The 13698-nt window shown below is 40.7% G+C and overlaps 1 protein-coding gene across 1 annotated transcript in view; it reads left to right on the top strand.

The window, feature by feature from the left end:
• Window positions 1–13698, top strand: part of ATXN10 (ataxin 10) — a 180907-nt gene that overhangs the window by 17594 nt on the left and 149615 nt on the right. The window contains exons 2-4 of the mRNA XM_033233607.1: window positions 1456–1647; window positions 4712–4794; window positions 12009–12105. Of these exons, the coding sequence (XP_033089498.1) occupies window positions 1456–1647; window positions 4712–4794; window positions 12009–12105 (372 nt within the window). The remainder of the gene's footprint in view (window positions 1–1455; window positions 1648–4711; window positions 4795–12008; window positions 12106–13698) is intronic.

Raw genomic sequence — 13698 nt, 5'->3', positions numbered from 1 at the left:
AAATTATTGTATGTGCAGTTTCCCAGTTTTTAATTAATTTATACTCTGCCTCTTTCCAAAACCAAATTTGAGATGCCTTAAAAAATAAACACGAGAAAAAGATCGGGGGGAAATTACGGAGAGTGGAAAAGCCGGATAGAAAAAGTACGGATTCATATTGTTTGGGTCATAAATTTGACTCCAGACTTAAGAAAGGCCCCAACAGAGAGAAACCGTAATAAATAATGTGAGTTCTATTGTCTGTTCGTAAGATAAAAGCACACATCGCTTGGTGTATAAGAAGCCGTGGTACTGAAGTTCAAGAAGAGAAATGTTTCCTGTGGCCCCAGGAAAGGGGCCTCCATAGGTGCATAGGTGTCTTCTGCAGCAACTGAGCAGCTCCGTAACCTGGGCAGCTCAGGGTCTGGAGTTCTGAATGAACATGTGGCTCCCTGCTGGTCTGGCTCAATCCAAGGGTGAAAAGTAGGGCACTGTGAATCTACAGTGAGAGCAAAAGGAGAAAATTCATGTGGTCTGAATCATTTGGCATTTATAGAATCTCTTAAATTGTCCAATGTGGCAACTTTACTTCTAACATTAAAAGAGATTTGCTGTTTCTTTAGGGGATTTATGGAATGAGGAAGTTGGCTTGCATTTAGGTGCCATGTTGCACAAAAAATTCTTATCTTCAGAGCTCTGGAATGATAGCCAGTGCAGGCAGTACTCCTGGCATGAGAGGCACGCAGACTGAGATGCCCAGAGGGAACAGCCACAGGTTCATCTTTCTCCCTGGGCATACATTCTTGGTGGAAGAACGGGCACACTTACATTCTCCCTCCCTCCTTTCTCTCCCATCTATGTAGTTGACTGTGTAGAAGTTTGGTGTGTATGTTGTCAGCCTCACTGTGTCTACAGAGTAGATAGTATCCTTGTCCTACAGGAATATTGTTTCTTATAACTGAACTTGGGTACATATTGGGTGACAGAGGACCGGACTATATTCTCTGTCTGGAACATTAAATAAAGATACTGTGTTCTTCTGATTAAGGGCAAATCCATAAGCATGAATAGTCCCTGGAACTGGGATTTGGGTTGTCATGGGTAATGGAAGTACTTTGACCAGAGTGCTTCAGTTGGCTTTGTGGTTCTGCCAGTTATTGGCTGAATGATTTGGGCAAGTTACTTACCATCTCTACTAACTTCACTTACCTTATCTGTACATGGAGAGGACAGTGTTAGCTTCATAAGGCTATTGCAAAGACTGAGATAATACATGAAAAGGGACAAAAACAGTGTCTGCTGCATAGTAAGTGCTCAACATGTATAGATCGTTTATTTGGTGTTGTAAATTAAGGAGCTAGAACAGATAAGCCTAGCCTACCTCCCCACGATGGTAGATAAAAGCAGTTTTCTGAACAAGACATTTGGAAATCATAATCTTTTTTTCTGGTTTGTGATAATTTTATCCTTTTTCAGAGAAACAGCACCCAGGACTATCTTCCAAAGAGTTCTGGATATCCTAAAGAAATCCTCTCATGCCATTGAGCTTGCCTGCAGAGATCCATCCCAAGTGGAAAACCTGGCTTCCAGTCTGCAGTTAATAACAGAATGCTTCAGGTGTCTTCGCAATGCTTGCATAGAGTGTTCTGTGAACCAGAATTCAATCAGGTAGTTACACATGTACCTTGGATTCTGTTTCTTTGTATATGTGCATGCTGGTTCTGTCATTTGGTTTATCTGTTAGAAGTTGTTTTGGGCTGGGCGAGGTGGCTCATGCCTGTAATGCCAGCATTTTGGGAGGTTGAGGCAGGAGGATTGCTTGAGTCCAGGAGTTCAAGACCAGCCTGGGCAACATGGCGAGACCCTGTCTCTACAAATAAATACAAAAAGTTAGCTGGACATGATGGTGAGCACCTGTAGTCCCAGCTACTCAGGAGGCTGAAGTGGGAGGTTTGCTTGGGCCAGGGAGAGGCAGAGGCTGCAGTAAGCTGAGATGATGCCGTTGCTCCAGACTGGGCCACGTTGTGAGACCCTGTCTCAGGAAAAAAAAAAAAAATGGCATAGTAATATCACCCACCGTTACTGCAGGATTGCCCTTTACATCTGCGGGGAGAGGCCCTCTACAGGCCTTGCCATTGGAGTCTCTCTGACTAGTGTATAAAATAATAGAATGTGTTTAACATCAGGGTTAGATTTCTTGTTTGTTTTTATCACATGTTTTGAGGTATTTGGTTCTTCATAGTATTTTGAAGCTGATTTTGAGTCTTTGTTCCTAGATTTTACCTGCCTAAGTTTATATGTAGTTCTTGACCTCAGGTTGTAAATGGTTTAATTACTTTTAATTATGTTACTCTTGTGTTTGAACAAGAAGCATATTTTGTAAATTTACAAGATGACCTGTCTTTCCTAAAGATCGTGTAAAGTTCCAAGCTCTGTTTCCCCTATTTTATGATGTGCACATTTTTAAAAGTAGTTAAAACATGAGCAGGTGAGCTGTCCAGTGCTCTCTTCTTTGCTTTTACATGTTACTGTCTCCTCCCAGAGCCCAGCGTCTTTCTTCTTTGATTTTGTGGAACCTGCTTTTTATTAAAAATTTTTACTTGAAGTCAGAAGCCACAAACAGGATGCTCACTTTCTTTCCTGGACTTGGATGTAGACAGAGCCTCCAGGCTTCCCTGTCACCGCTGTGACAGGTGAGCTTGGGCTGGTCCAGAAGCCATTTGAGGGACTGCCTTCGGTTAGACACATATACCTGAGGCTTTGATATGATTAATGAGATTTTTAACATCAAAGGAGAGAGGGTAAAAAGTAAGTCGTGTAACTTCAATACTAAACCAAGCCTGCCATCCATTTGCAGATAAATGGATAGAAACAATAATAATCTTGATAATAACAGTCAACATTCTAAAACCTAACTAGTTATATGCTAGAAGCATCTGGCCAGAAGGCTAGTTTCTTTTGTCCTTTTCCAGTCAGGAGGTGCTCTAGTGTGATGGAGAAGGAAAGGAAAGCCTTAGAACTGACTTTTGACTGTGGCTGGCAGATACACTTTGTGCTTGGCTAACCTTGGTGGGGAAGGGAGCGAGCATTTGTTGAGCCTGCCTTCGGCGTTGGGCTTTGTCCCAAGTGCTTTGCTTGTAGTATCTTCTTTAATTCTTAGAACAAACTCAAGAAATTTTTCCATTTTTACAAAAGAAGAAACTGTAACTTGGAGAGGTTAAATAACTTGTCTGAGAGTCACTTGTTAAGTGAGAGAGGCTGGGAACATTCTCTCCATATCCAGACATCTGACTGTAAAGCTTAAGCTCAAAAGCAGTCTGCCCTTACACTCAAAAGCAGTTTGGGCCGGGCACAGTGGCTCATGCCTGTAATCCCAGCACTTTGGGAGGCTGAGGTGGGCAGATCACCTGAAGTCAGGAGTTCGAGACCAGCCTGGCCAGCATGGTGAAACTCCATCTCTACTAAAAATAAAAAATTAGCTGGGTGTGGTGGCACACATCTGTAGTCCAGCTACTCTGGAGGCTGAGGCAGGAGAATTGCTTGAACCAGGAAAGTGGAGGTTGCAGTGAGCCAAGATTGTACCACTGCACTTCAGCCTGGGCAACAGAGTGAGACTCTGTCTCAAAAAAAAAAAAAAAAAAAAATGCAATCTACCCTTGCTGTCCTGAGCCTTACACACTGGTCGTGTTGTGGCTGACTGCTCCATCCTGACCCTGGACAGGTGACTTGGTCTTCCTGAGTATCAGTTTTCTCCTCTGTAAAACTGGGTAAGCAATGTCTTCCAGACAGGCTGGTTATGGGGTGTAAATGAGATTATTTATGTAAATGCCTAATGCAGATTGTGTGCTCAGTAAACTTTAAATGTTTCCTCCTCTGCCTCAGGAACGAATGTACAAGTTTATGTTGATACTTTCTTTCAAAGCAGTCAATTTTTATTTTCTTTTTTGAGTAATATATGCAAACTATAAAAATTCAAACATTACAAAAATAAATTCTATGACAAGTAAGTTATCGGTGGTCTTTTGGTAGGGCCAGCAAAGCAAGAGCTGTGCTGTTTGTGATAAGATCTTTTTGTTGCATGCAACTTATGGTTGGGCTGAAATGAAAAGGAACATTTAAGGGTGTTAATTTTTCTTCCCTTCTCCGATTGTGTTATTATTCACTGTTGATTTTTAAAGGAAAATTTCAACCATTTAGGGCAGCAATTTTCAGAAAAGAATTTTCTAGTTAGAAATACAACAAAGATTCTAGTAAAGACTGTGGCCAAGCTTAACTAAGGCCACTATTTTTGAGCCAGTCAAGATGCAGATTGCAACTAGTACCTATTTTTCTGATATTTTATGTTAAGTCGCTAAAGAAAGAGTTAATCAAAAGGTGTGATGCTCTTAAGGCCTAGATCTTTTTACATCTTTTGCACTTTGTATGGACTAGGACTGCTTTTGCCAAGAATGCATGGAATGGGGTATAATCCAATAAAGCAAATAATCTGAGTCATGGGAAACTTCAGGAAGTGCTCAAAGAAAACTGTTGAAAGCAGTTGGCTCTGCATATAAATATAACCCCTACTGCTAGGGTTGCTATACTTTTCCTGTAAAGAGCCAGATAATAAATTTAGGCTTTGTAATCTCTATCAGATTTCTCAGCTCGCCCATTATAGTGCAAAAACAGCCATAGACAATATATGAACGAATGAACATGTCTAATTTGGTCTTTTTTTAAAAACTTGATACAGGAACTTGGATACGATTGGTGTTGCTGTTGATTTGATTCTTCTGTTTCGTGAACTGCGAGTGGAACAGGAAGCTCTGTTGACAGGTAGCATGCAATATAATTCATGGGTTATTTATATCTTTATAAAGGGTTCAAAACCAGTACTTTGAGTATTAACATCATTCATTGAAACACATGTTCTGTATTTCATGAGACAGGGAAACTTTAATAGTGAAATATTAAAGAATTATAAAGTTGTAACAACTTCCCTTCCTGAATGGCTGAATTTTGTTCCTTTCACATTTGTATGTTGAAGTCTGTCTGTTCGAGTTGCTATAACAAAATGCCTTAGGCTGGGTAGTTTATAAACAACAGAAATGTATTGCTTACAGTTCTGGAGGCTGGAAAGTCCAAGATTAAGGTCCCAGCAGACTGGGTGTTTTGCGAGGGCTGCTCTTGTCTTCGTAGATGGTGCCTCTTGCTTTGTTCTCCTATGGTGGAAGGTGGAAGGCAGAAGGCGCAAACAAGCTCCCTGGGCCCCTTTTATGAGGGCACTAATCCCATTCACGAGGGCTCCACCATCATGACCTAGTCACTTCCCAAAGGCTCCATCTTATATTAGCATGTTGGGGATTAGATTTCAGCATAGGAATTTTGGAGGGGCACAGATATTCAGATCACAGCATGGTCCTAACCCCCAGTACCCAGAATGTGACTGAATTTGGAGATAGGATCTTTAAAGAGGTAATTAAGGTAGTTAAGGTCAAATGGGGGTGTATGACTGGTGTCCTCATAGGAAGGGGAAATTAGAACATGGCCATGCACAGAGTAAAGACCATGTGAAGACACAGGGAGAAGATGACCATCTACAGGCCAAGGAGAGAGACCTCAGAAGATACCAGCCCTGCTGACACACCTCTAACCACAGAACTGTATAAAAATAAATGTCTGTTGTTTAAACTGCCCAGTCTGTGGTAAGACTAATAGACAATCTTTTAATATTTATGAACGTGACAGGCCCTGGTCTAGGTTTTGGGTGTGATTCAAACAGTGACAAAAACAGACAAAAAAATCTCTGCCCTTAGAGAGCTCACATTCCGTTGAGGGGAGCCACATGTTAAGTGTCTAAGCCAAATATCTAGTGTGATGAAAATGGAACTTGGCTCTGATTGTTAATGGTTGTTGACGTGGGATTAAGAGAAACACCAAGCTTCTTTCAGCTCATTAGTAGAATGGTTTTGGTCTTTGTTCTTCTAGTATCAACACCTTTCCATTGGACGGTGGTTGTTATCTTAACATAATGTTAAAAAAACATAGATTTTTAATATATGATCTCTTTGTCCCAGGAATTGAAATACTTTATGGGTAAACCTAAATTATTTGATAAGAAAATCTTAATGTAGGCTGGGTGCCGTGGCTTATGCCTATAATCCTAGCACTTGGAGATGCCGAGGTGGACAGATTGCTAGAGCTCAGGGGTTCAAGACCAGCCTGGGCAACATGGTGAAACCCTGTTTCTAAAAAAATACAAAGACTGGGTGCAGTGGCTCATGCCTGTAATCCCAGCACTTTGGGAGGCTGAAGCGGGCGGATCACTTGATGTCAGGAGTTCAAGACCAGCCTGGCCAACATGGTGAAACCCCATCTCTACTAAAAATACAAAAATTAGCTGGACGTGATGGAGCATACTTGTAATCCCAGCTACTTGGGAGGCTGAGGCAGGAGAATCACTTGAACCCAGGAGGCGGAGGTTGCAGTGAGCCGAGATCATGCCATTGCACTCCAGCCTGGGTGACAAGAGCGAAATTCTGTCTCAAAAAAAAAAAAAAAGAAAAAAGAATCGGGCATAGTGGCACACACCTATAGTCCCAGCTACTTGGAGGCTGAGGTAGGAAGATCGCTTGAGCCTGGGAGGTGGAAGTTGTAGTGAGCTGAGATCATGCCATTGCACGTCCAGCCTGGGTGACAGAGCAAGACCCTGTCTCAAAAACAGAAGAACAAAAAAACAAAAGAAAAACACCCTGGAAAATTTTAATGTAGGCCAGGCGCGGTGGCTCAAGCCTGTCATCCCAGCACTTTGGGAGGCTGAGATGGGCGGATCACAAGGTCAGGAGATCGAGACCATCCTGGCTAACACGGTGAAAGCCCGTCTTTACTAAAAAATACAAAAAAAACTAGCCGGGTGAGGTGGTGGGCTCCTGTATTCCCAGCTACTTGGGAGGCTGAGGCAGGAGAATGGCGTGAACCCCGGAGGCGGAGCTTGCAGTGAGCTGAGATCTGGCCACTGCACTCCAGCCTGGGTGACAGAGCACGACTCCGTCTCAAAAAATAAAAAAAAAAAAGAAAATTTTAATGTAAATTTCCAGTTGGATAAGTTAGATGTGCTAGATTATAGGTTAAATTTCATTGTTGTAATAACGTCTTTACCTTGTAATTCAATGGCTATCCTTTAAATGAGAAATCTCCAGTTGCATTTAAAATATAATTTGACTTATAAAAATTGTTTTATATACAGCTTTAATGCCTGTACTTCGCATATAACATGAGGCATGTTTCCTTTTTTTTTTTTGAGACGGAGTCTTAACTCTGTTGCCCAGGCTGGAGTGCAGTGGTGCAATATTGGCTCACTGCAACTGCTGCTTTCCCCCAGGGTTCAAGCGATTCTCCTGCCTCAGCCTCCTGAGTAGCTGAGATTACAGGCACCTGCCACAGTGCCTGGGTAATTTTTTGTGTTTTTTTTTTTTAGTAGAGATGGGGTTTCGCCATTTTGACCAGGCTGGTCTTGAACTCCTGACCATGTAATCCACACGCCTCGGCCTCCCAAAGTGCTGAGATTACAGGCGTGAACCACCGCGCCTGGCCACATGAGGCATATTTCTATTGATGTTAATATGTGTGCTTCTCTTGGTAGATAGACAAGAACTAGAGGCGACGGTCTTATTTCACAGGTGAAATAGGCCTAATTAGCGTGTTAGAGCCACTGCCTGGCTTGGTTTAATTTCTGTGATTTCCTAGTGTTTTCATTTTAAACTCAATTTGCTAAAAATTCTTGGATCTTGCTATTTGATTTTGAAGTATTCTTTTAGGAAATGGTAATTAAAAATTAATTACTTTCTTTAAGAATTTACACACAAAGTGCACTGCCACTTTTTTTGAGCATTAGTAGTTTCTAAAATAGTCTCAAGAAATTGAAAGGATGTAGGATTTAGTTGTGAAATGTTTTTATGATATTATATATTTAAAGATACTTCTGTAGCTCCATTTTATAATAAAATGAAAGCATCAGTACTCAAAATTAGGGAATTATAAATTAGCAGTAAAGTCCGTGTTTCACTGCGTCACTTGAGAAGTCAGCTGTTTTGAGGTCTCTGTGTGGTATAGTAATTGAGAAAGAGAGTTCAGAATGTACCGTGTTTCATAATTGACGATCCTGATGGGGCGGGCAGTGTGGCGCTCCAGAGCTGCAGTGCTGTGGTGGGCAGAAGGAGGTTTCTCTTTTAATGATATATCCTAAATAAAGAAGCAAAGGGGAAGTGCCGTACAAATGCTGTGATTAAATAACTATTAGAGTGGAGCCAGCCCCTCCACCATGTGCTGGATTTCATCGCCACCTGCCCACGCAGAAGCTTTTCTCCTGAAATTATCCCCTTACTCTCAGGCAGCCTCTCTTTTTTTCCTCTTTACTCCATCATTTTCATCAGCATATAATATGCTCTCCCATTTTTCATTTAAAAAATCTTCTTTTGACTCCATGTCCCCCTCAGTCCAGTATCTCGTTTTTCTGCTCTATCCCAAATGTGCCACAAAAGATGTATTTAGTTTTTATAGTATATGGCAAAAGATTATTTCATTCTTCACAGGATTTTCACTGAAGCAGGTAGATGACCTAAGAAAAAATTTAATGGAGCAGATACCTGAAACTACTTTTTTTTTTTTTTTGAGATGGAGTCTCGCTCTGTCACCCAGGCTGGAGTGCGGTGGCGCGATCTCAGCTCACTGCAAGCTCTGCCTCCCGGGTTCACGCCATTCTCCTGCCTCAGCCTCCCGAGTAGCTGGGACTACAGGCGCCCGCCACCACGCCCTGTTAAATTTTTGTAATTTTAGTAGAGATGGAGTTTCACCGTCTTATCCAGGATGGTCTCGATGTCCTGACCTCGTGATCCACCTGCCTCGGCCTCCCAAAGTGCTGGGATTGCAGGCATGAGCCACCGCGCCCGGCCACCTGAAACTACTTTTATGAACCAGTTTGTCATTGAGGAGTAAATTGGTTATTTGGTTACTAGCTTGGCTATTCACTCATATTCCTAGTTTGAGAGGGTAGATTCTTAAAGACCTGTTACCTGTTAGTTGTATTAAGAGTTGTTCTTAATTTAGGTAGTTGCATTTATATGAGTTTAATTATTTTTTATTGATCTGAGATTCACATGTTAACCATTTAAAAGTGAACAATCGAGTGGCATTTAGTACATTCACAGTATTGTGCAACTACCATCTCTACCTAATTAAATTGTTTTTTTTTTTTGAGATGGAGTTTCGCTCTTGTTGCCCATGCTGGAGTGCAATGGCACAATCTCGCCTCACTGCAATCTCCGCCTCCCAGCTTCAAGTGATTCTCCTGCCTCAGCCTCCTGAGTAGTTGGCACTACAGGCGCCCACCACCACGCCTGGCTCATTTTTGTATTTTTAGTAGAGACGGGGTTTCACCACGTTGGCCAGGCTGGTCTTGAAGTCCTGACCTCAGGCGAGCCACCCACCTCGGCCTCCGAAAGTGCTGGAATTGCAGGCATGAGTCACTGCGCCCAGCCTGAAAATCACCCCAAAAGGATACCCTGTTTTCATTGAGCAGTTGCTCTCTTTCTGCCTCCCCGTAGCCCCTGGCAACCACTACTTTGCATTCTGTCTCTGTAGATTTACGTACTCTGGATATTTCATATAAATGGAATCACAGAACTAATATGTGACCTTTGGTATCTGACTCCTTTCACTGAGCATAATGTTTTTAAGGTTCATCCACCTTGTAGTGTGTATTATGACTTCGTTCCTTTTGATGGTGGAATAATACTCTGTTATGTTGATGCATCATCTTTTGTTTATCCATTCATCGTTTGTTGGACATTTAGGTTGTTTCCACCTTTTGGCTATCATGAGTAATGCTGTTGTGAACATGCTGGTACATGCATTTGTTTATCTCTTTTTAATTCTTTTGGGTGTACACCTAGGAATAGAATTGCTGGGTCATATGGTGACTCTGTGCTTAACATTTAAGAGCTGTCGGACTTTTCCATAGCAGCTGAATCATATTACTTTTTGCCAACACTGTATGAATGTTCCCGTTTCTTGCATCCTTACTGACTATTTCTGTGTTGTTGTCATCCTGTGGATGTGAAGTGGGGGTACTTCATTGTGGTTTTGATTTGCATTTCCTAAATGATCACATACTTACTGGCCATTTGTAAATCTTTGGAGAAATGTCTGTATGAGTCCTTTGTCCAGTTTTTAATTGATCTGTTTGTGTCTATTTCTTGTAGAGTTGTAAAGGTTTTCTATATATTGTAGATACTTGGGATGATATTGAATCTATAGATCAATTTGGTGAGAATTGCCATCTTAACACTATTGAGTTTTCAAGTTCATGAATATGGAACATCTCTCCATTTATTCAGGTCTTATTTAATTTTTCAATTGTGTTCCTATTTAGTAGATGGCTTGTGTTTGGCCACAGATATTATTGGAAGGATATTATTGAGGCCAGAAGGAAAATGGAAAGGAGGTAATATTTCTCATCACCTTGAAAATGGCAGCCAGTGAAATGACTGAATTTTAGTTGGAATTCAACAGTGAAATTTGGATTCAGCAGTGAAACTTAGAAAAAATTTTATGGTGTATTAGTTCAAACCTACTACAAATAATCTTTTAAATAAAAGTATTCTGGTTTCTAACAAAGTGCCTGTACTCTTTCGACTCTTTTTCTGTGAGAACTTTATTCTAGGTAGATTTTTTAGCAGGGTATGTGTGCCAGTTTTTTGTTACCACACTTGAGGTAAGAACTGTAATTACATTGTCAAAATAATATTTAGAGTATTATTTTCAGGGAATAATTGCAGTGGTGTGACGAATATATTATGCTCATCAAATTTTATGTAAACACAAGCATGAGTTACTTTAATTGAGTTATTGGTGTTGTTTTTGGCCTTTAGTCTTTCTTAATCTGTAAAAATAATGTTGGGATTTTTGAGGGTCTTCATAACATTTGCAGTATTTACATAAAGATCAGTTGATAAGCTGTTTGGTAAAGTAAACTGTCATTTGTAACTGTCTGGAGTTTTCTTTTCTTATGTCTAGGACGTCTTTAAGCCTTTTCCTTTTCAGAATTGTGTTCTGATCCCGAGCATTAATCTTAGGTGCCTGATGAGTTGTTGGGTCAGTTGGTGTTCAGATCAACCTATACTGTTGGCTTTTTGCATGTTAAGTTTTACACAGATTTGAGTGTTAATATTCCAAAATATTCAGTAGAAATCTTTTTTTTTTTTTTTTGAGATGGAGTCTCTGGGTCTGTCTCCCAGGCTGGATGCAGTGGCTTGATCTCAGCTCACTGGAACCTCTGCCTCCTGGGTTCAAGCAGTTCTCCCTGCCTCAGCCTCCTGAGTCGCTGGGATTACAGGCACCCGCCACCGTGCCCAGCTAATTTTTGTATTTTTAGTAGTGACGGGGTTTCACCATGTTGGTCAGGCTGGTCTCCAACTCCTCACCTCAGGTGATCCGCTCCCCTCCCCTGCACCTCGTCTTCCCAAAGTACTGGGATTATAGGTATGAGCCTCTGCACCCAGGCAATAAGTTAATCAATTTTGTATGTACAGTATATTGTTTTGTAAGGCATATTAATTTTTTTTATTTTTTTATTTTTATTGAGACAGAGTCTCACTCTGTCTCCCAGGCTGGAGTGCAGTGGCATGATCTCGGCCCACTGCAACCTCTGCCTCCCAGGTTCAAGCAATTCTCAATGCTTCAGCCTCCTGAGTAATTTTTTGTACTTTTAGTAAAGATGGGGTATATTGGCCAGGCTGGTCTCCAACTCCCGGCCTCAAGTGATCTACCCGCCTTGGCCTCCCAAAGTACTGGGATTGCAGGCGTGAGCCACCGCACCCAGCCATGGCATATTCATGTTATTCCCAAAGTGACCTTGTAGAGAGAGACCTTAATTTTTACAAGAAGCAAGCAGAAACTTTCTGTTTAATAACATGGAGAATGTTTCTTAAGATGTATTTATTTATTGTGTTTGATCATTTATTTATTTATTTTAAACTTTTATACATTCTTAGCTTTTCGCTGTGGCCTGCAGTTTTTAGGCAACATTGCCTCACGGAATGAAGATTCCCAGTCTATTGTTTGGGTACATGCTTTCCCAGAACTATTTTTGTGAGTATATTGATAAGAATGTTTCTAACTTGTGAGAAGATTGGAAGTGTTCGTCTGTATCTTGACCTTAGTGGTGGTTACATGAATGTGTACATATCCAAACTTTGTTCATTGAGCTGTATGTACACTTAAGATTTGTGCCCTTGCTTGTATATCAGTTTACTTTTACGAAAATAAAAGTCATGGATAAAGTAAGTAATACTGTTAAGGACACTGAAATTTATAAGAAGCACAATTTAAATAAAACATCAAAATATGGGCAGTGAATTAAAATTCTTTATGTATTGAATACTGATATGTTCAGCACAATGCTGTATGTTTTGGAAAGTAAGAAGAAGATGTGGATAAACAGTCAGTTTATCCATGTAAGAAATGGGTAACCAGTCCGTTTATCAGTGTAAGATGTGGGTAACCATTCCATTTATCTGGATCGGATCCTGGTGCTTTTTCTGGTGATTCTACTTTTTAAAAACCAGCTCTGTACATAAGAAATTGAGCGTTGAGGTAAAAGGTGAGCAGGCAATAGAGTCATCATACCTAGTATGAAAGGCACAGTCTGAGAGTGGGAGGCCTGGCTTTGAATTCAGGCTTTGGTGCCAATGAATGGGGTAACTCTGGTGGTTGCAACAGTATAAGCAGCACAGCAGGGCAGCAGCTGTTGTGTACCTACCCTGAACTGGGCATTATCCGTATATTTCTTCTGTTCTCACAGTAGCCTGCAGAGTAAGTGTTACTGTCTCCCCATCTGGACAGATGAGAGACCTGAAGCTTATCACTGGTAAATGGCAGAGCTAGAGTTTAAACCCATTGCTGCCATCTGGATCCAAAGCCTGTGCTCATTGTAAACACTGTGCTGCTTAAATTCCGTGCCGCCCTTCCTGGTTGTACAGCTTTCCTGGGCTCCTCCGTGAAGTTTAGCGTTAAGATTGGATAAACTCTAGAAGCTCATGGAATTTCTCAAATTCCTGCAAATAATTAAAAGTTGAAGGTATATATATATTCATGCTATATATATATAAATGATATTTGAGCTTAGGTGGAAGAAGAGAATTATGAAATTCAAGCTACAGAAATAGACATTGCTTATTTTTGAGAATTCATTCCCTTAAAACATTTTGGACACCTAATATCTGCCAGGTTGTGGGATAGATGATTAGAATACGGTGGTAACTTATATATTCGTTAATCTTGAAGATTTCATTCTTTGGTCAGGGAAATAAAGGAACAGGCACGTACGTTGTGATGTAAGAACTAAGGTAATTAGGGTAAATCCAGGGTATAATGGAAAGACAAGGGAGAGGCTTAAGTGTAGGACAGTCAGAGAAGTCTTAACAGTTTACATGTTGCTTTTAGATCTCATTTGATCGTCATAAAAATCCTATGAAATAGAGAAGGTTTTGTTATTGTATTTTATTTTTTAACCAGAAAACAAGCTAAGAGAGGTTCTTTGCCTTCACTCTTTATGCATTTATGGGACAGATATAACCAAATTTGAATTCCAGTTTTGTCAGGTGCTGGCTTTGTGCTATTGACCAAGTGAAGCTAACAAATTCTTTATCTGAAATATATGAATAATGTCTCCTTCAGAAGAGT

The sequence above is a fragment of the Trachypithecus francoisi genome, unplaced genomic scaffold, assembly GCF_009764315.1.
Source record: "Trachypithecus francoisi isolate TF-2019V2 unplaced genomic scaffold, Tfra_2.0 Lachesis_group14, whole genome shotgun sequence".
In the NCBI taxonomy this organism is placed as follows: domain Eukaryota; kingdom Metazoa; phylum Chordata; class Mammalia; order Primates; family Cercopithecidae; genus Trachypithecus; species Trachypithecus francoisi.
This window is presented reverse-complemented; position numbering and strand designations above follow the sequence as displayed.